This window comes from Misgurnus anguillicaudatus, chromosome 20 (genome assembly GCF_027580225.2).
Source record: "Misgurnus anguillicaudatus chromosome 20, ASM2758022v2, whole genome shotgun sequence".
Taxonomy (NCBI): Eukaryota; Metazoa; Chordata; class Actinopteri; order Cypriniformes; family Cobitidae; genus Misgurnus; species Misgurnus anguillicaudatus.
The window spans coordinates 14,249,147-14,273,136 of NC_073356.2; the positions used below are offsets into that span (position 1 = coordinate 14,249,147).

Sequence of the window (23,990 nt, forward strand, 5' to 3'; positions counted from 1 at the left end):
CCACACCTTCTTTATGACATGACAGATTGAAGGGGAACTGAAGAGACAGCAGACAAGTTGTCAAGTTGGGTGATATAACACAGATTATCAGAGAAAGGATGAAGGGGAAGAGAGAGAGAGAGAGAGAGAGAGAGAGAGAGAGAATGTAGAAGAAAAAAGTTGCTTTTGAAGGGAGATGGACGTACGGACAGACAGATAAATAGATTGATAGTCAGCCAGATGGATGGATAGATGGACGGACAGACAGAATCAGACAGGCAGAGACAGACAGACAGACAGACAGACAGACAGAGACTAATTGATAGTTAGCCAGATGGACGGACAGATAGACAGACAGACAGACAGACAGACAGATAGCTTAATAGTAAGCCAGATGGATGGATGGATGGATGGATGGATGGATGGATGGATGGATGGATGGATGGATGGATGGACTGATTGATAGTCAGCCTGATGGACGGACAGACAGATAGTCAGCCAGTTGGATGGATGGACGGATGGCCAGACAGACAGATAGATCAATCAATAGTCAGCCAGATAAATGGATGGACGTACAGACGAACAGACAGACAGACAGACAGACAGACAGACAGATAGATTAATAGTCAGCCAGATGGATGGATGGACGGATGGGCAGACAGATAAATAATCAGCCAGATGAATGGATGGATGGACAGACGGACTGATTGATAGTCAGTTTGATGGACGGACAGACAGACAGATAGATAGCAAGCAAGATGGATGGACGGACGGATGGATGGACAGACAGACAGATAGATTGATAGTCAGCCAGATGGACGGACAGAAGGGCAGGCATATGGATTGACAGACAGACAGACATACAGATAGTCAGCCAGAATGACAGACGGACAGTAGGGCGGGCGTATGGATGGACAGACGGACAAACAGGGCGACAAACAGACAGATAGTCAGCCTGATGGATGGATGAATGGATGGTTGAATGGACAGACAGACAGATAGATTGATAGTCACCCAGATGGATGGATAGATGGATAGATGGATGATGTATAGATGGACAGACAGACAGATACATAGTCCACCAGATAGTCAACCAGATGGATGGACGGACGGACGGATGGACGGACAGACAGATAGATCAATAGTCAGCCAGATGGACGGACAGACAGACAGTTGGGCGGGTGGGTGTATGGATGGACGGACGGACAGATAGATCGATAGTCAGCCAGATGGACAGACGGACAGTAAGGCGGGCGTATGGATGGACAGACCGACAGACAGACCGACAAACAGACAGATAGTCAGCCTGATGGATGGATGAATGGATGGTTGAATGGACAGACAGACAGATAGATTGATAGTCACCCAGATGGATGGACAGATGGATAGATGGATGATGGATAGATGGACAGACAGACAGATACATAGTCCACCAGATAGTCAACCAGATGGATGGACGGACGGACGGATGGACGGACAGACAGATAGATCAATAGTCAGCCAGATGGACGGACAGACAGACAGTTGGGCGGGTGGGTGTATGGATGGACGGACGGACAGACAGATAAATAGATAGTAAGCCAGATGGATGGACAAACGGACAGTAGGGCGGGAGGGCGTATGGATGGACAGATAGACAGACAGATTGATAGTCAGCCAGATGGATGAATGGACAGACAGACAGATAGGTTGATAGTCAGCCAGATGGATGGATAATAGATGGGCAGACAGACAGACAGAAAGACAGACATACACACAGATAGTAAGCAAGATGGATGGATGGACGAACGGACAGTAGGGTGGGCGGGTGTATGGACTGACACACACACAGACGGACGAACGAGACAGACAGATAGAGTACTCTTGATTGATTGGTTGATTGCAACAAAGTTACACGTGACAGATTAGTTAACAACAACAAAGTTAAGTCAATGTCAAGGTGTCACAACAGGAAGCAAGAGTTACAAAGTACAGTTATAGAAAGAAGAAAGTGATTAAATTATGGGAGTTGTAAAAAAAGGAAGCAAACAAGGCAAAGGAACAGAGCAAGAGGCCGACACAATTGGATCTTGCTGCATTGCAGACAGCATTGCCATGGAAACGGGGTGGGGGGAGAGAACGAGTAGTGTGCGAGAGGAAGAGAGCATCAGGGGCTGGAGTATTAAACAAGAAGGGCTGGGATCACTGCAGGGCGCTGTGCTTTGGTGTCTCCTCAGTCCAGTGTACGGACTGAAGGTGTCACTATAGGCCATTGTGAGTGACCCTACAGTATCTGTGAAATCCAGGCTAAAGTCTCATAATCTTATTATGATATTAGGAGCATCAAATTGTAACTATATGATTTCAAACTTTGACATGATCTTACTCAGTCAATATTAAAGGTTATATTTTCACAGTGTGTTCTTTACATTATGTAGGAGGATTTTAAAACAATCATCATAGATAGAGCTTGGTTTGCACAGGCAGGGACTCATTAATCATAATGAAACTGTAGCCTGAAGGAGCTTCATGTTGGAGATCTACACCTTTTAGTAAAATAAAATTAAACCAGCTTAAGTAGTTTTAACTATTGTATCAAACTACAGACTAAACAGTGGTGTTGGAAGATGTAGTGTCAGCTATAAATTTGAACATCAGTGTCCATGTTCAAATTTATTGCACCCAATGTGCTGTCCTTTCTATGCTATGTTTGTTTCAGAGGACCATGTAATAAATAGCAGGTTGTAAGTTAGTAAATGGGTTCAGTGAAAGACGGAGGGTGACTGTTTGCCATCTGTTATGACGGTGGATCTGCCTTTCCTCAAGTCACTGGCATCTTAGAGTTTAACTTAAAAGTGTAGTTAAGAGACACGGTCTGACCTTCACTTCCCCTGCAATGATGAAGAGGATTACATGACCCTGTTTCACACCACCTTCTTTCCATTTATACACTATTTGTTCTTCACTTCCCACCTCACTGTTTGAGTGTCACACATAAATTGACACCTTATGTCTGTGATAACAGTAAGAGTTGGTGGACCAGTAGCTCAGTTGCATTAGCGATGCAAAGGTTGTGGATTGTAGACCTTAAATGCACTGTAAGTCGCGTTGGTTAACAGTGACTGCCAAAATGTAAAAAACATGATAATTTTCTCACCTTTCTCTAACTGTAAATTTAAAAGCCGATTTGCTACTGAAGTTTTAACACCTCTAAGTTAATTTGGTTATGATTGATGTTGAGTATAACACATTATCCCATTTAGCAATAACTGCCTTCTTGAACATTCTGCATTACATTGTGACAATCAAAGGGGCGGGCGTACGCGTTATGATGAAAATTAAAATATTTTTATTTAAAACACTCAAATAAAACTTAATTTTGAAGAAACTATGACAGAAAATGAACACATACTATATTTTTAATGAATTAAATGTTTTTAACAGATACCTCTAATGGGAATAGCTGCGTGAAGAAGTGAAACTAAAGGGTTAATAAACACAAACAGTGTGAAGTCCGCGATATTCTCCGAGATGCACTTGACGGCATTTTTTGCAGCAAATTTATTATGTCTTTTTTTGACGACCTAGTTAAGGCGGTAGGGTTTCCCAGCTTAGGCGGCCCGCCCGAACTGAAAAGTGCTGTGGGAAACCCTGATATAATGTATACAATCTTAACTACAGATCGGCTGCAAACCTCCCTTCACATAATGGTGATCCATGATCGCCGTCTCTCCTTGTCTTTAGGAAAACCAAAACATTTGTTATTTTGGATGAGGTATTTTTTCCAGAGTTTAGCCAGTCAAACCATTAAACAAACAGAGACCGGAAGTTAAGTTCCACCCAGCCGTGTAACTACGACAGCGCACATGCGTCCGATGAAACTGTATATATGCATGAGATCTTGCGTCCTTGTGTCCTCGCTCTACATCATTATCAACCATCAAAGTCTGGTTCCAATACTCAAGAACAGACAACGCATGGAAGTACCCGGATGTGTTCTTAAAATCTAGGATGCATCAAATGCAGACTTGCGCGCTGTGTTGCTAACCCGCTTGAAGTCCCATTAAGGGCTCGTTATAGTTGTGCGTAGGTCCTACGGCGTAGCCGTGACGGCATAGGTTCTGCATCGGTTGTCATTTATACTTTTGCGTTGTCGTCCGCGTCGACGTGCAAACACACGCGCAGACCGCTGGTAGGCAGTAACCACGCATGTAACCACAGTAGCAGCGCCACCGTCAGAGAAGAAGAAGCTTAGCAAGTTAACCCACAAACGAAGAAGAAACAGCAACTTGTTGTATATAATTTAAGAAGACCAGCAATGATGGAAGTAGATAAACAGCGACTTTTGTTGCAGTTTGAGTTAAATCACTCCTCAACTTGGCTCATCTTTGTTTTCACCGTCACAAACGGAAATACCTATGACGCAGTTTTTTTACCTACAGAGTGGTAAATGTTCAACAAAATGTCTGGTTTTCATAGCGATTGCTGCGAAAATGCCAGTAAAACTGACTATTATTAACTTAAATTGAATTTAGTTGGACTTGATAGCAGAGGTAGACAATACTTTTCCACATTTTCTAAACATCTGTGTTGTTTGTATTGGGAAAAGCATTACTTCACTACATTCTAAAGCATAGAATCATACTGTGTATTCTTTAATATTGCACATTAAAATTTATTTAATACCTAATTACATTAAAATTGTGTACTTTTACTTGAGTAAAAGTATGTTAATATACTTAAATATTAAATGTAAAACAAAAACTTGTATTTATGAAATAAAAATTATGATAATAATGTGCTTTGGAAAGTATGTTTTCCAAAGAAAAACACAGATAAAATACAAATACTTAAAAAAATACTTTTAAGTAGAAAGTAAAACCTCTGCTTGATAGTGACCCTAGCAACTTGTCAATCCACCTGTGGTGGTCTGTGGACGGTTGGCATGAATGATCAATTAACTTCTCCTTCCGGTGTTTTTTGGCAGTCTGTAAAACGATAGCTCCGAATTCTTGTTAAATATGTTAGTACAGTCTATCGCACAACAGCTTTTTCCCATTTAGACGTGTTTTTACCGTGTTTTCGCTGATTTCACACTGTACACAAAGTGGGCGTAACCGCACAAACTTTCGCCGAAGGTGACATCATGTGCATACCCTCTATATGCATTTATAAAGAAACGGCAATGAAGCAGAAAACCTGCATAATATTAAAAATATTACTGTTTAAAATGTAGTCGTGTCTTTAATTTATTTTGGGTATATTTAATGAAAATTCTTTCTTCTTATAAATGTATTATGCGTCTCTATCATTAACTTTTGGTCTTTTATTTGTAATTATCGTGTTAGCCGAGGTAACAAAAAGTAACCTTTCCCTACATTAATGGTATGTTTATCATGTTATGAATGTTGCAATGTTGAATTTAGTTAAAATATGCTTATAAGCCAACAGGAAGATCACAGCACAAGCACATCTCAAGTCTCACAAAGATCCGTTCTTTGTCCTCACGTCCTTCCGAGTTCGTTCAAGTCCAAGGATGCCAGGCAAAACCGGTCTCCACGAGAACACAAGTCCTTTCCGTTCTTGGAATTGAGAAATGGCCACAATGTTCCCTCACAGCCTTTCTTCGCTCACAAAGATATTCCTGACTACAGACTTAAAAATAGAAACTCCACCCTACCACTCATCCACTGCGACCCATCTCTCTCTCTCGCTCTCTCTGTACTAGTCCCTCTCACTGCCATCCACTTCATATCAGTCACTGTCTCTCGCTGGAGATGCACATCATCATGGAGATGTAGGGAGGAGTATATAATGTGTTACGGGTGTCTCCCGCTGAGATGAGAAGTCTAATGAGTCTCGCATGCAGGCGTGAAGACTGCCGACCAGGCACGAAGCCAGTGAAGAAACATATATTATATTCCTGACTCAAGGGCTCACATATTCACCTATAGTGTCATATAACTGGCGTGCAGTATGCATACTGCCTACTTTATACTGCCATATCATATTGTTGTGATATCGATTTGCGTGCAGTTTTATCCAGTTACGTATCTCAACCCTTTTGATAAAACGCAATACATTTTTATTTGATTCTTTTGTCACACAAGGCATAAAAATTGCTGATATAGTTTTTGAATACTTGAAAATTCTTTACAGTAAACACTGCATAATTATGATTTGAATATACATTGAATTTAGCAATAAACTTTTTATTATGAATTCATTTTAATTGGTCCAGCTGATTGGTACTTACATTTCTCATAAAACACGTTTTGTATATTTTCTTTTTGATTTTAGGTATAGTTTTTCCTTTGAATCACAAGTTATGCTTTAATTCTTCTCGGATCTGGACACAGTACTTTAATTTGATGTCTCTTTCTGTCAAACATTTTTGAAATGCTTTTGCAGAAATTAACCAAAAGTATTTCTGGAACCCAAACTTCTTAAAATGTGGGCGATCACCATTGTGTCTTATCTGAACGTACCCACCCTGTACCCTAAATTAGCACCCTCTGTATCCTGAACGTGTAGGCCTGTCTGAAAGTCTTTAAGTAGTTTTATTAAACGTTCTGAGACATTCAAGTTGCATATTACCTGCTTTGTTTCTGATATCTGTTTCATATTAAGCCTTTGAATAAACCGTTTATTTTGTGCAAGCCCTCTAATGTGATTCTCCATCGCATCAACACCATCAAAGACCACCCACGCTCAGATCTTCCTGAAATATCATCCATTGATTAGTTGTGTCCTGTTGGCCGATAAGGCTGTATTTTTAGCCCTAGGTAATCTAAAATGTCTGTTCCCAGTGATATCTGTCTAAGGAGAGCGAGCTGTTGCCACAGAGACCAGACAGAAAGATGCGTCTCCGGCGCACAGGGCATTTCCCTTCATAGAGACGCGATGGGCAGCTCACATAACAACACGAATGCGGTCCACCGTAGCCGCAGGTGGAAACTAGTTTGGTGCGGGGGTTGCATGTCTCTGTTAGCAGGTGAATCGTCTTCAGCTGCCACGTGAGGGTTGGTGTTGTGATGGACATGTTGAATCTTTTTAACACCTCTTGCCCCTGTTCTAACCGAGCCATCTCTCTCTGAGATGGACCCTTTAATATTTCATCAAAGTGTCCCAAAGGACACACTCTCCCGCTGTTCTGGTATTTACAGTGAGACGAGAGGCTTGTGGGTAAAACAGACCGCGGAGGCGTTTGGGTACAGGAGAAGAGCTACAGAATGACACGTACCGTGAAGAAATATAAGCTGAGCCATTTATAGATGGATAACGTTTATAAAAGCATCTTGGAGAAAACTTGCAACCCTGAGCATATGTTGCTTATGATGCAGGGAACAATGGGAAGGTATGGTCTACATACACTTAAAAATAGTGGAAAAATATCTCTGTCTGCAGAGATCTGTTGAGATAATAAAGAGTTTTTTTCATCAGACGACTCCTCGGATCTGCACCGGATCCGCACCGGAGCTGCTGACCGGCCTGGTGTTGTCTGGGTTGCTTCATGATTTTTGTAGGGATCATGTGCCATTGTAAAGATACTCACTAACATACATACATATTTGAGAATCAATGGGTGTGAGTTCAGTGCCCACTGCCCATACCAATGCCACACTGTCACATATACAGTCCTGCCCATAGGGCTCCATGTGCCACAGACCACTGAATGTGCATCGCAGCCAGCCATTTATTTAACGCACAACATACTGAATCCTTTACATGAAGAGTCTAAATGTCACCTATTGTATTTCCCAAACATCTCGTTGTAGTTTCTGTGGTTAACTTGCTGAATTTTTGTCAATCACACACAGTTCATGTTAAACTGAACACTCTGTGAATGTTGTGCATCTTCTCTGTGTTCCTATAGTCCACAATGTTCGTGTTCTGACTGTATTTTTAGAAAGCTGTTCGCTTTCTCTGTCTCTCTCCCTCTCTTTCTCTCTCGCTCTCTTTCACTCTCATCCTACAAAATGTAAAAAACATTCAGTGAAAAATAACATTGGTATTTTTAAGATTGACTGATTAAGGTCTTGTCAAAAATTGAAATCAAACTTTGATGCTTCAAATCTCAGATTATAACTCTTTAGCCAGGATTTCACACACAGGATGTACATTTATGCATTTGGGAGATGCCTTTATAATGACCATGCATGCATACTATACATTTTCCCTTGACTTTGCTGTTGGCAAGTAAGGAACAAGAACAACAATGTAAATTAAAATTTTATTGATGACTCATTCTGTAAGGGCCGTGTGAGAAATGCTTTGTTTCTTATTCCCAGAAGATTTGGCACTTAAAATGGATCCCCTATGATTACAAACCAGTTTAAGTGCTATTTAGCCCCATTATGCAATTTTGGAGAGTGCAAAATTTATGGGAGGAGAGTATTTAAATGAATCACGCAACACGGTTTTTATATAAAGTTCGTACGTCCATTTACTGGTATTTGTGCTATTATTATGAAATGGCTAAAAACGCATGGGCCCTATTTTAACGATCTAAGCGCATTGTCTTAACGGGCGTGTCCGATTCCACTTTTGCTAATTTAACGACGGGAAAAATGGTGTTTGCGCCAAGTGCACGGCCTTAAAGGGTTGTTCCTATTCTCGTAATGAGTAATGGGTGTGTTTTGGGCGTAACGTGCAATAAACCAATGGGAGTATCAGCTCTCGTCCCCTTTAAAAGCCATTGCGTTGGCGCCATGCCGATTCCCTATTTAGATGGCGGAATTTTTAAACTGAAAAGCTAAGCGGAGGAAGAAGACCACCAGTTTAAGATTGATTTAAAAAAAAATTGTTGTTTTCATTTTTATTAAAACTGTTATTTTTTGTATTAAAACCTTTAAAGTTGTTTTCTTTTAATCATTGAAGTAAAATGAGCAGGCTTTTAATTGATGTAAATGTATGGATAGCCTACATGATCGGTGTTATCTAAAAAAAAATAATTAAAAATATGCAAGAAAAGGTTTGTACTCAAAAAATACTTGATTTGTAACAAACAGGAGATAAAGAATTTACAAACATGTTGAGAGCCTTCAGCACTCGGACAGTGCTGTGAGTGTTTTTAAAAGCATTGCATAAAAAAGGTTCCCATCTCATCATATCCACAGGTACAGAGTCATCATATACAATACATCTGTGGGGTAGCATTTAAAAAAAAAACATTTCAAAATAAATGCAATATTTGCATTTGTTTAAAGCAAAGCATTTAATTACTTACCAGGCTTTACACCTTCTAACGTTTCATAATCCTCATTTATGTCCAAGAGACTCAATGATAATCTTTTACATTTTAATCCTTTGATTTTTCATATTTTAAAAGTGTATGTGCTGCTGCCCATCCATGTGATGAGCAAACGCACGTTGTTGTCCTGTTTTTATATTACTAATGTGCTCAAGAAATAACAAAAACAATATTGTGCCATTGACTTTAGACTTTATACCTGGTCAATGGCGTAGTCTATTTTAGTTGCCTCAAAATAGAAACGCGCCGACAATGCGCCTAAACACACCATTTGCATTTGCTACTTAAACAACGTGGCGCTAAACATGAAAATGATCATTGCGCTGAGTTGAAACTAGCAAAAGACACTTGCGTCGCGCATTGCGCTGCATTGCGCTGCATTGCGCCCGGGTGTAAGATAGAGCCCCATGTCTTAAAGTCTAGGCTAATGTACGTTGCTCTTGGTAGATTGTGTTGATCATTATGAAAATGAGATATTTGCACCTATTTAATTTGTGTTCATTAAAGGTGCATTGTATATCTTTTAGAAGGATCTCTTGACAGAAATGAAACATAATATATATTATCAGTGATGTATAAAGACCTTACATAATGAACTGTATTGTTTTTATTGCCTTAGAATGAGATGTTTTATCTACATACACCACATGGGTCTGCTTACATGGAAAATTGCATCATGTTTTTACAGTAGCCCTGAACGGATAAACTGCTCAATAGAGCCCATTTCATCCCTACATTATCTCAGACTACGACATATTTGTTCTGTAGCAGCTATCATAGCTTCTCATTGCGTTTTGAAATTGAGGTTGGTTGCAATTTGCAATCTCACCACTAGATGCCGCTAAAAACACACTGGACCCCTAACCTGCACTTTATCAGTAAATCACCCACAGAAATTACCCCTCCCATTGGCGCTTTTTTGAAAGTGCACTCTCACTCCAATTTGTCCTGCCTAGAAAATCTGTCCCATAATGTTTGAAAAAGGGTTATGTACAATCAACACAGTCCATGTCTCTCTAGTCACTATCGGGGTGATGCAAGAAAACAGGTTCTTATCAACCATTCAGGGTTTATCTTGTGACAATGATGAACTAAACTGTGCATTATTTATCAAACATAAAAAAGGCCCTAAAATCAGCCTTCCATACCTGTTATTATTTTTTGTCGAAGCATGACAGTATTAGGTGTACCGTGCATACAGCTCATGGTTTTATTTGCTCCTTCAGGATCTAGGAGGCATCAGTTTCTGTCAGCGTGTTACCTTTGAGATCCTCTGACTGATACTGTGTTTATCACTTATCCAGCATCATCTGCCTGTTTCTCTCCCGCTCTCTCCCTTCATCAACTCTTCCCCTTTCTTACTTTATATACTGTAGTATGACTTCAGCAGCATTGCTAAACTCAAATAGATTTCACACTTCTCTTGTGCATCTTCAAGGCTTGTGATATGCCTGCCATTACTCTTCGAAGTCTTGGATCATGCTGTTCTCTTGTATCCATACATTGATCTGCGAAAATCACTGCGATCTGCAAAAATCCCTCAACTGACTGAGTTAAACCTATGTATCCATTTCCCGGAAGTTGTGTTTTTGTCATCCAGTCTATTTGGACCAGCAAGCAAATTAGACAACGTCTTGGCAAAAACAAGGCAAAATTGGTGCTGTCATTGAAAATTGAATAGATGTCAACCATAAAAGAAATAGCTTGTCATCACTGTTGACTTTGCATACATGATGGAATATCATACAGGTCACAAGTTACAGTATATTGGCAAATTCAAGGTTATTTTGGCTACTAATGGGTTACTCATAGCCAGACTATATCAAGTCTATTAATTATTACGGTGAAATGACTGCTTTTGCTTGCTGGGGAGTTTGGTACCATGGTTGTGCCTTTGCTTTTATTTGTAATTTCGGAGCTTGACCCCAGGAGATTACCACAGTATATACTTGCTAATGGATATTGCACTTGATAACTCTCGAGTGGCTTGCACACACACAGTCTCTAAACGTATTTAAAATCAGTGGCTTCGGTTCGAAAGTTAAATATAGCTTGTTTATTATCACCTAAGGTATTTTTAATGATGTTTCACATCCATTGTTTTTATTTCCGATTTGGCTCCATATTTGGTTCTCGGGGATAAAACAGAAACATCTGATTAATCATTAACTTCGTCTGTACGAATCGGTTTGCTGGAAAGTTATCCATCTAAATTCAGCCGCTGTAAACAGTCATGCTGTTCATGCGTGTGGTTGAGTTTACATTACCACCTGAGTACATGACGGTTGGTATAAAAGATGACCGCACTATATAAGCTTAGCTGTCTTTTTTATAAACACTTAAACAGTTTGCTTTTACAATGCATAATATTTAGTAGTTTTTGTCAGTGTTATAAAATTGTGTGCCCTTGCTTGCAGATGGAGGAACCAAAAAGCTACGCAGCACCATCAGGCGGAGTACAGAGACGGGTATAGCGGTGGAGATGAGGAACCGCGTCACGCGACAGGGCAGCAAGGATTCGACGGATGGCAGCACCAACAGCAACAGCTCTGATGGAACGTGAGTGACGTCTGTATGTTTTACAAAGTGTTATAAGTATTATATTCAACCCAACCTGTGAAAAACCAGCTGAAGTCTTTTTTTGTGATTTCTTCCTATTATAAAAAACATTCTGTGAAAATATAACCTTGATATATTTAAAATTGACTGAGTAAGATCATGTCAGAGATTGAAATCAGTGTAAAATCAATGATTGAAATCAAACTTTGATGCTCCAAATCCCATCATTACATTATAATAGTGCACACCAGCCGTGGTAGAGGTGGCAAAAATGCGCTACTCGCACGTAGTTGGACGCTTGAACATTTGAGTTTACTCGCTTCATTCGCACGTGAAATTCTAGTCATTCGAGACATTCATGCAGAAATTCGCGTCATGGGAGGGGCTCCTGTCACTCCTGTAATCACTTCACTACTACAGCAAGGTCCTAATTGGTTAACGCGAAAAAAGTTCCGTCAAAGTTCAGATTTTTCAAAGCTTTTCTGAACGCTCAATTTGCGCGGAACACGCCATCCGCACGTTACGCGGCATTTCATGTCATTCATTTCATTTATTATTTGCGCCGCAGGATGCCTTATCAAGTCTTTGCATTGACTTAACATGTAAATCACTCGCGCTTTACCGCATCTGGTGTGAACCCTGCATAATGCTACATACACACAAGACGCAGGGCATCGCGTTACTCGCTCTAGATTACTCGCTGGATTTAGCTTCATGTCATGCGAATATTTCGCTCGAGTTTAATATTTTCATCTTGGACGAAGACGCGTTTGAGGTGAATAGCACGTGTTTTCGCATTAAACGCGCTGCCCATATCGCGTCGAAGACGTGTCTGATCGCGTCTTTGCATTGACTTTGTATGTAATCTGCTCGTGCAAATCGTTGAACACACGTCTGCTGTAAACCCACGGTTAGACTTTAGGCTGGATTTCACAGGCAGGGTCACAAATTAAGTGTTGGAAAAAAGTTGTTCTCCCACCAAAGATTATTGCATTTATGGGGAAAACATACTTTGTATTGTGAAATTTGCTGCATTACACAGTATTCCAGACAACATACATTAGCTTGTGATATTAAAATGTAATTATGCGAATGTAATTATGAAATTTTTAGGTTCATTTTCCCTACCACTCGTCTGGGCCCTGAAAGTCAATTTAGTGACTTCCTGGATGGCCTTGGCCCCGCCCAGATAGTAGGACGGCAGACATTGGCCACACCTCCAATGGGTAAGATTCTGACCGTGTTTAGCTTTGAATACTTTGGCAATCCAGTCATTTACATAGATCAATGTTCCTGTCGCCTGTTTGTAGTTCTTTTGTTGATTGGTTCCCTGTTGATTGTTTCCCCAAGTGTGTCTTGTTACTAGCTTGTTAGACCCTGTGTATATATATAGGCCAAGGCTGTGTCTGAAATAGCCCCCTATACCCTCATTCACTATTCCCTAAATCAGTCCACTAATATAGTTCACTCGAAGTAGTGTGTAACAACGAGTGAGTAAATTCGGACAGTGCTGCAGTGTGGGGGTCATCTTCCGACAAAATGCGAGAATCAATTCAGCGCGCAATTCGGTGGAAAAGCTGTGATTGTACATTGGTTGTACACTCATTACTGCGGTGCATTGTGGGGGTTGAACGAGTGCACTCAATAATGTCCACAATAATTTTGGACACCACTTAAAATGGATGTTCCCTCAAATAGTGCACTATTTAAGAGTAAAGTTAGGTATTTCCTAGTGTTTCCTTTGTTCTTTGTTAGTTATTGTTATTGTTTTCTGTGCCTGGTTTCAGTTACAGTGGTGTGAAAATCTTTTGGGGCCCATCCAGATTTCTTATGTTATTGCATATTTGTCACATTTTAATGTTTTAGATTATCAAACAAATTTAAATATTAGTCAAAAATAACACAAAGTGAACAGAACATGCTATTTTAAAATGATGGTTTTTATTATTAAGGGAAAACTGAATCCAAAACTACATGGCACTGTGTGAAAAAGTGCTTGACTACCCCTGTTAAACATAACTTAAGGCCATGTTTACATTAGAGCATTTGCGTTTTAAAACGGCATTTTAAAATGAAAACGATCCTCGTTTATACTGGCATTTTAAAAAGAATCTTCATCCACACTATACACCACTATAAACGCATGAAACATGACCAATCACGTAACTGGGCATGCGCATATAAGTGTAAAATAACTTATTACTCTAATAATAGCTTACCTTTGCACGTTTACGCAGTTAGGGTTAAAAAAAAGTCATACATGGGTCCTTTGCTGGCAACTATAACAGACACTATTTTTGAACCTATAAAAATGTGTTTGGGAAAGTCTTATACTGTTCTATTTCCCCCCTACAACATATTCATATGATTAATAGGTTAATTTTGATTTTATAACTAAACAGAAAGGTCTTTATGATTTAAAAAGAAAGCATTCAAGTGAACAGTACTAAACAGTAGCGAACTTGAAGCAAAAATAAATGTCAGCAAATGCAAACTTCAATCAAACATAGTAAGAGGTAAAGTATTGCTTTAGCCTACAGAAATGCTTATTGCATTAATTTTTTAAAGTGTGCGAGGTCCGTACACGTCCTCCGCTAGCAACACACAAATAGCTAAAAGCCAAGCGCCTAAACGAGCATTAAATATTAATGACGTTGAGTTTATTGTTTTTATTAATTTATATTCACAAAACTTATCAACAAAACATCGATTAAAATTAAGAGACAAATTATCTGAAACGAAATTCATTTTAAAGTAGCAAACAAAACTTACATTAAACTGGAAAATAATGTCTGACCCATTACAATTCTCCCTTCATATTGGCCTTTACAACGCCTATATTGCGTTTAAAATTACAGTCTATCTTTCGTAAGCTAACTAAATTTAAACAAAACATAAACACTTATACTGTTCTAGCTCCCTCTACAACATATTAATATGATTAATAGGTTAATTTTGATTTTATAACTAAACAGAAAGGTCTTTATGATTTAAAAAGAAAGCATTCTAAACAGTAGCGAACTTGAAGCAAAAATAAATTTCAGCAAATGCAAACTTCAATTAAACATATAGTCAGAAGTGAAGTATTGCTTTAGCCTACCAGAAATGCTTATTGCATTAATTTTTAAAAGTGTGCGAGGTCCGTGCACGTCCTCCGCTAGCAACACACAAATAGCTAAAAGCCAAGCGCCTAAACTAGCATTATATTAATGACGTTGAGTTTCTTGTTTTTATTAATTTATATTCACAAAACTTATCAACAAAACATCGATTAAAATTAAGAGACAAATTATCTGAAACATAATTCATTTTAAAGTAGCAAACAAAACTTACATTAAACTGGAAAATAATGTCTGACCCATTACAATTCTCCCTTCATATTGGCCTTTACAACGCCCTATATGGCGTATAAAATTACAGTCTATCATTCGTAAGCTAACTAAATTTAAACAAAACATAAACACTTATACTGTTCTAGCTCCCTCTACAACATATTAATATGATTAATAGGTTAATTTTGATTTTATAACTAAACAGAAAGGTCTTTATGATTTAAAAAGAAAGCATTCTAAACAGTAGCAAACTTGAAGCAAAAATAAATTTCAGCAAATGCAAACTTCAATTAAACATATAGTAAGAAGTGAAGTATTGCTTTAGCCTACCAGAAAAGCTTATTGCATTAATTTTTAAAAGTGTGCGAGGTCCGCGCACGTCCTCCGCTAGCAACACACAAATAGCTAAAAGCCAAGCGCCTAAACGAGCATTATATTAATGACGTTGAGTTTCTTGTTTTTATTAATTTATACTCACAAAACTTATCAACAAAACATCGATTAAAATTAAGAGACAAATTATCTGAAACGAAATTCATTTTAAAGTAGCAAACAAAACTTACATTCAACTGGAAAATAATGTCTGACCCATTACAATTCTCCCTTCATATTGGCCTTTGCAACGCCTATATGGCGTATAAAATTACAGTCTATCATTCGTAAGCTAACTAAATTTAAACAAAACATAAACACATTAAACCCAACAATACTCACACATTAATATAAAACAGACATTATCTATAAGGATACATGTTAAAACAATCCGATATAGCGTTTATAATAGCTGGTTGGTAGATGTTTACTATTTTTTGGCAAAACCTCCGTTGCAAACCAACATTTACATCAATAAAATAATTTTTACTTTGAAAATGATGCGCTGTCACGTTAATATCAGCTGTTCGTTTACATAAGACTCCGTCTACGTTCATTTACACTCAGAGCAACGTCTGAGTTCTCAAACTAAAACAGGGTCTTCAGCGTTTGCGAACGAATCCGTTTATGAGGGTCGAAAACGGTGATGTAGTGTAGATGAAAGGCGTAAACGTAGCAAAAGTAACGCGTTTTAAAGCATAAACGCATTAATGTAAACATAGCCTAACTGTGTTTTTTTTACATGCGAGTTCAGTTTCTCTAGCCACACCCAGGCCTGATTACTGCCACACCTGTTCGCAATCAAGAAATCACTTAAATATGACCTGCCTGACAAAGTAAAGTAGACCAAAAGATCCTCAAAAGCTACACATCATCTTGAGATCCAAAGAAATTCAGAAACGAATGAAAAAGAAAGTAATTGAGATCTAGCAGTCTGGAAAACTTTATAAAGCCAGTCCTATAGCTTTGGGACTCCAGCGAACCACAGTAAGAGCCATTATCCACAAATAATGAAAATATGAAACAGTGGAGAACCTTCCCAGGATTGGCCGACCGATCAAAATTACCCCAAGAGCGCAGGGGCGACTCATTCAAGAGGTCACAAAAGACCCACAACAACATCCATGGCGAAACTATCACATGCGCACGTGAAACTATTGTGAAAGTGTCATGTGTGCATGTAAAACTAAACTTTATTTAATTTTGCTTCATGTCCCCTGAGGGGCTCCGTATTCTTCGCATGCAGTGATTTAAAAAAAACTTTTTTTAGTCTGAAGAATCTTTTTCTACTACAAAAACCTTTTATTGAAGTAATATGCTTTTCCAAACATAGCTTTTGACAATTTCAAAACAGTAGTTACTCAGTGTCAATGTATCTTCACACAGATCTTTTTCATATTAATCTTCTTAGTGGTTTATGCTGAGAGGAGTTGAGCTATATCTAATTTGCTTTTAAATCATCCAGTATCCAGGCAGAAACCCTTAAGACAGTAACTTGCTATTTGTCTCCACCTGCTGTTAGCTGAAACCATTGCAAGATGTCTGATTTGTCTCTGTGCAGGTGATGTTTATGTTGGAGTGATGGATAGAGGAGGTCAGTTAGAGGTGGAGATCACACAGGCCCGAGGGCTGACCCCAAAACCAGGCTCAAAAAACGTTCCAGGTAATTATTAAGGCTATCATTTTATCCTATGGTGGACATCTTACGCATCCTTCTATAATCTGATGTATCCTATATATCCTTCAGCTACATACATAAAGGTTTATGTCCTGGAAAACGGCATGTGTCTCTCTAAAAAGAAAACCAAAGTGGTCAAGAGAACCCTGGATCCCACATTCCAGCAATCACTGATGTTTGATGAGAGCCCTCAGGGCAAAGTGCTACAGGTACTTAAAAATACTCAATTTGTCCTAGCAGACCATTTACTTTCTTTAATTTCACCATTGTCTCATATCAAGTTAAATAAGCCGATGCTTCATCATAATTTTTCCATTTCGGCTCACTAGGTGATTGTATGGGGGGACTACGGCCGCATGGACAGCAAGTGTTTCATGGGAATGGCACAGATCCTTCTGGATGACCTGGATCTGTCATCGACGGTGAGCGGCTGGTACAAGCTCTTCCCAACCTCCTCTATGGCGGACCCCAGCATCGGACCCCTGACGCGTCGCCTCTCTCAGTCCTCGCTCGAGAGCGCCACCAGCCCCTCGTGCACCTAAGCGCGGCCGAGAGACCCAGCCATCCGCGTCCCCTTAAATATGCCTGTGTTCTCTATCTCTATGTGTGTATCTTTGTTCAATATATCCCACCACCTATACCCCAAAAAGCATGTACACACACTCTGATAGATATAACCAACTCATAACCCAGAGCTGGAACGCTCTTCTTTCTACAGATATATTACAGAGTTGGATACAAATCAGGCACGACGCACACAAACGCTTACACGCACCTGTGTGTGGATGTGTGTGTAACCATGCAGTACAGAAAGGGTCACGGCTAGTTACATGTATATCCACATTTTCCACAGGTCGTAACACAAAACAAACAGGGGCATTTCATAGTTATATCTGGAAATGTTCCTGACGATGTAGCATTTGTGTCGGTTTCTGTGGCCGTGGGTTCTTCTAGACCTGCAGGGTCCGGACCTCCGAGGGTCGTTCAGTTCTCTATGCCAAACCCGATAAAAGTTTTATTTTCTAAAAACCAAAGCAATTCTTATTATCTGTAGTTATTCTAGCGTATGGATATGTAGCAGAGTCATCGACTTAGATGAGATGCAAAAAAAAAAGAAAAACTCGTAGACTACATACAGAATTGAACTTTTTAAGAGCAGGGCTCAACTCCGCAGGTCAGGTTATTGGAAATGCACACAGCTGCTGTCGCATAACGTAGCATATTTTTCCTTTTCCGAGAAAAATTTGTGTTCACGTATTTATCGATTGCATTCTGCACGTTTATTCGCAACCCTCGTTGAAGAAAATATGTGAACGGCTACTTTAAGCTTGCCTATAAATTTAACGTAGAATTGTAGACGGTAGGTAACTTATTTCGCTAACTTTTCGTCTGAAAATATAATCTGCACTGAGCTGCATACACGGTCGGTGGAAATCAAACCCCTCCGTATGTTAAGGAGAACCAGCTGTCCAGTTAAACCAGCAACCCCTCATTTCCAGCTGCATTGTGGGATACACGGGAAAGATCAAATAAGACTTCCTGTACCGGCAGCGACGCAAAGCATTCTGGGAAACGTAGGCCTGATCTGGTGATCTGGTACTGGAACGGCATCTCTTTATGTTTGGAAAAAAGCCGCACTGGACAAGTTTGGGTTTCTTCTTACCAGCATATGAATCTACTGTAACTGTTTAAAAGGTTTCCTGTTATACTCAGGAGGTCAACGCTGAACAACATCACACGTAACAATATGAGGATTGGCGATGCATTCGCTCTCCCAAAAGGATCCCAAAGCCCAAACCAATCCAATTCTGTATAATCCTGGACGTTTTTTGTTGTAAAGCTTATGAACTGCTAGTGTGACTGTTGCTGTCCAGTCAGTCTTCTTTAGCTTCCTCTATGAAGATTGAGTCTTTGCTCGGTCTTTAGTATTGCTCAAGATGGTGCTCCATATTAAAGGCGGGGCGCATGATCTCTGAAAGCCAATGTTGATATTTGAAATCACCCCAATAACAATAACAAACACGCCCCTACCACAATAGAATCTGGACCTTCATTTGATGCGACCCAGGCAACGATGTCGGTTAGTAGACACGCCCCTTACTGCTGACTGGCTACAAGTGTGTTTTGGTACTCGGCCCGACTCCCTTTTCCAAAGTGTTTTCAAAAATCACGCACCCCGCCTTTAACAAGATAAGGGATTTTTTCCGTAAAGGATATCTTGCATATCTTAGTATTTCATTTTGTACAAACCCTTTATGGTTTATTAAGTTATTATGTTTTACAATTTGCTTTTTATAGCAGAATCAGGACATGTTTTATTTTTAAAACAAATTGATCAGATTTGTTATATCATCTTATATTAGAAGTGATTTGTGTCAGGATAGTGTTTTGTAAGAAAGAGACCATCAGCGAAGCTTTTCAACTTATCATTTTAGATCAAATCAAAAGTTGAAGTAGTTTTGGGGCTGTAGTATTTAGTAAATGCTGTACAGCTGTTTCAATAGCCGTGTTTTTTATTTGTTAAAATCACCGCTATCCTGATCAACATGCAAGACGTACAGCACAGAATCATTGAACAATCCCCATACTGTTAATACTTATAATATTAACATCACAATTTCATGTCACTTTTTTCTCAATATCTGTAGGCTACAAAGCCTTTCTGTCTGTGCACTTAGCATGCACAGTTTTCACTGCATTGGTGGTGTAGAGGCCATAAGGGTTTCTTTAGGAAATCACTTCTTTACTGTTTATCTGAATGTTTAATCTTCATGCAATTTATCTCATCTTTGGTCATCATTTTTGATCAAGGCTATATAGGACATAGAAAATGTTTCCTCCTTGCTCTGGGTCTTGTTGCTTAACCATGACAAAAAAATTACATAATTTTGACCACAAAAATCACTACACTGTAAAACCTAACAGTCGACTTAACTCAAGCCATTTGGGGGAGCCGGTTGCCTTGAACCATTTAAGTTTTGGAACGCATACATTTGGGTACTGTGAGCTTGAGTCATGTGCAATTATGCACTAGTGTGAACTTAAATATAAGTGCATAACTGCATATGACTCAATTTGTTCGCGGTGCTGGAATGTATGTGTTTTGAAACTTGAATGGTTTGATGCGGCCGGTTTACTTAAATGGTTTGAGTTGAATTGACTTTTAGGTTTTACAGTGTATACATAAATACAAACGGGAGAGTACCGCGCACAATAAATGCATTGCATTTGAATTGTTTCTGCAAGGCCAATATCTATGTTGGACCAAACACAATGGCACTTTCTTATTTCTTATATATCTATAACTGCAAAAAAAAACTAAATAATACAATGAAAGCAACTCATTCTGCAGAAACTTTTCAGTCCTTTTCAACCTGTTGTCACCTTTAAATGTATAAAAGTTAAATGGAAGTCACTGCTTTTAACACTCACATTGAACTCCTGCTTTTTTGTATTTGCACAAGTTTTGAGTGTTAAAGTTGAACTTTCGTGTTGCACCACTAACAGACAAAAGTTTGTAGATCAAATTCAGAACAAAATATAAGACTTCGTAATTGTAACTAATTGTTACAATTGCATTAATTTACTGAAAACACAATTGTATTTGCAGGTGAATGTTTGTCCTTAATGCTATGAAACAACTATTGGTAGATATTAATATTTTTATATGTCATTTTATGTACTTGGGAAAGTGGGATGGTGTGTGTCCCTTTACTGTATGAAATATTTACAAAACCATACTGGCGTTGCATTTTTGCAAAAAGAGTCTGAATGCATGAATATTTAAACTGTAGCCTATTGCTTTAAAAAATTTCAGGCGTAGTGGAGGGATGTTGTTTGTTGGAATTCAGAGCTAGACCAAATGCAACAGTGACAAAATAATCTAGTTTGGATGCATTTTGATATTTGAAAATTGCTTTTGGTCCTTGCTGGACCATGACAGGTAAACTGTAAATATACATTTCTAATTGGGCAGTGTTGGCTTTTTGAGTATGATGTGGTAAATACCAGAAAAGTCACTGACCATCAGTTTAGTATAAATGCATTGGTGTTCAATCAGATGAACTATCAGAATAAATGGTCAATGTACCCCAGCTATACCCTTTCAAAAAGTACAGCTTTCATATTAGTTCCTCAGAGGTACATATTGGTACCAAATGGTACATATTAGGACATTTTTAAAGGGTACTGCCCCGGTGGCAGCTGGTGGTACATATTTAGACCATTTTTTTTCCAAGAGTGTACATAATGACGCAAGTTTAGGTTTTTCTTTGCAGCGAGTGACCTCAGCCTGACTGGGGAATGACCTTAATACATCAAATACAGATACATAACAAAATGCACAGCGGGTTTGTGTTAGCAGACAATCAGAATGGATACAGTCACAGCATTTACAGTCAAATATGGTCAGTAGGTTATTGTGAATTGAGAATTATATGATTATTTTTGCTTGTCTGGTATTGTATGATGTATAATAATGATCTGTAAATGTTGAGAGATTGCTTTCATTTCTAATAAGATTGTGATCTCCCTTTACACGTACCTGGACCCTTTTAAAACCCTTGTAATATGAGGTGCGTGTTGTCACATTTGTGAAAATATATTAGGGTCATTGAAGCTATATTTAGCTTATTTTTGTAAAAAAAAAAAAAAAATTATGGTTAACAGTATAAAGCTGAATTCTGCTATGTTGTAAATTGCCTTACTTGTCATATTTTATTTAAAGGCACAGACAGGTTATTCAAACCTTTGAGTGTTTTGCTTCAATATTGAAAATTATAATAGTGATACTAAAGTCTGAATGTAATTATTATTAATATTATTATTATTATTATATTTAGTTGTAACTTATTTTATTATTTCAAATCTGACAAAAATTATTTGATGTCATTTGAAATCCTAAATTGGCAGGATAACATATTTTTATTTTTTTATTTTTTTTATGTTTTTAGGCTAAAATGGAAAACCCCCAAATCCTGGTATAATTAAATCAATTTAAAATACATTGGATCTGAGCACTCAATCTTTAGCTGAAAACATCAGATTGGTACATTTTAATAAAAATAATGCCCATGTACCCATATTTCAAATGTCACACTCGATTGCATGCCAAATTTTGGTGATGAAAATGGATTTTATGAAAGTTTGTAAATTGATATGGGGACTGTCAGCATTGTGAGCACATGTATTTCTTAGTGTTTGCTGTTTATTTTCTCAAGTGGCCATATAAGAGGCAATGAAGTCTTTTAAATATTGATTTAAAGAAACTTGTTTCTTTTATAAGAATATTATGATTAAGATAACCTGTATAATTGTTTTGCACACTTGAGCAAAAAAAAGATGCTAGAAGACTAGCAATCACATAAAATGTGTTTATTTTACAAATGCAAAGATGGCCATTTGCAGTCTGTTAATGTAGCAAAACTGTTAACAGCAAAAATGTCTTTGTTGTCTCCATTAATGAGTCATTGGTATTATTCATGACATGATTACCAGCACAAAACACTGTTGTGACACATTCACCATTTCAGAGAGATTTGCAGCTTGTGTGAAATGTAGCTCCATTAAAAACTTTGCCCAGTTAACCTGGGTGAGTAACCTGCATTTAACTTGTACCATAAATCTCCTCTGATTTAATCTCTGTTTAACTCGAACACTATCTTAAGTCCAAGAAGACAAAGTAGGCCAGATTTTACAGCGGCGTTAGTGGTTGGTTATAGTTTTATCAGTCATGGAGATGTTTGAAAGTATTTGAAATGAAAATGTGCTGCTGTTATGCAGTAACCGAATGTTAAAGAGTTGTACGAGGAAGCTGTAATTTTATACTCGTGCTTTGTAAATGTTTTCTATGTGCAGTATTTGATAATGTAAAACTGGTATTTTTGTGGTTTGTACGCTGCAGAACTGATTATTTAGGGTGCACGCAGTTTTGTAAGAAAAGGATGGGAAACTTTTTCAAAATGTATTTTGACTGAAGCCTGTATCTGCATGCCTATTGACTACTGGAAGCTGGAGGTCAATAAATTTGATTTGAATAAACTTTTTCTTCATGACTGACATGTTCTGTATAATTACTGTGATTGAGTAAATGTTCTTTTTTTTTACATTTTTTAAGTAATGTAAAAGTAATTTTTGAAGTAATACACAGCAGTTTGACCCGAAACTTAAAATTTCTCCTAAATAATAAAACACAAGTTAAATTTACATCACACACTTTAAAAAAAGATAAGATATATTTCAGGAGTAACAACATAAACAAACGGCTTTTGTGGAACAAACCTAACTTCCGGTAACTTCTGCAGAATCAATAACAATAGAGTCTTTTAAGAATAGTTTATTTCTGATAACTATAGGAAAATAAATAAGTACACCTTAGTTCAAGGCAAAGCTAGAGCGTATCAAAAACTACACTGACTTAATGTTACTGTGTAAAACGAATGGATACAATGTTAACTACAGATCAGTCGTCTCCCCTCGTCTTTAGGAAACCAAAATATTTGTTTCGACAAGGTATTTGTTCAGTTTAGCCACAAGCCAGACCATTAAACAAGGGACCTGCGAGACCAGCTAAAACCAGCTCACCAGCTTATGCAGTTTTTTTTAGTATGGTATACTGTATATATATTCAGGGGATCTATTACCACTCATTGGTGCAAAAAATCTAATTTGCACCAACAATTAAGGGCGGCATGCACGATTTTTGAAAAAAAAAAAACTTTGGAAAAGGGAGTCGGGCCGAGTACCAAAACACACTTGTAGCCAATGCAGTAAGGAGCGTGTCTACTAATGGACATCGTTGCCTGGGTTTTGTATGTGTGGGGCGGGTCTATCAAAAGAA

At 38.3% G+C, this 23,990-nt stretch overlaps 1 protein-coding gene across 1 annotated transcript in view; it reads left to right on the forward strand.

Moving 5' to 3' along the window:
• rims3 (regulating synaptic membrane exocytosis 3) overlaps positions 1–23,211 on the forward strand; it is a 77,568-nt gene extending 54,357 nt beyond the window's left edge. The window contains exons 3-7 of the mRNA XM_055219475.2: positions 11,629–11,770; positions 12,884–12,996; positions 17,036–17,137; positions 17,222–17,361; positions 17,482–23,211. Of these exons, the coding sequence (XP_055075450.1) occupies positions 11,629–11,770; positions 12,884–12,996; positions 17,036–17,137; positions 17,222–17,361; positions 17,482–17,694 (710 nt within the window). The 3' untranslated portion in view covers positions 17,695–23,211. The remainder of the gene's footprint in view (positions 1–11,628; positions 11,771–12,883; positions 12,997–17,035; positions 17,138–17,221; positions 17,362–17,481) is intronic.
• The last annotated feature ends 779 nt before the right edge of the window (positions 23,212–23,990 follow it).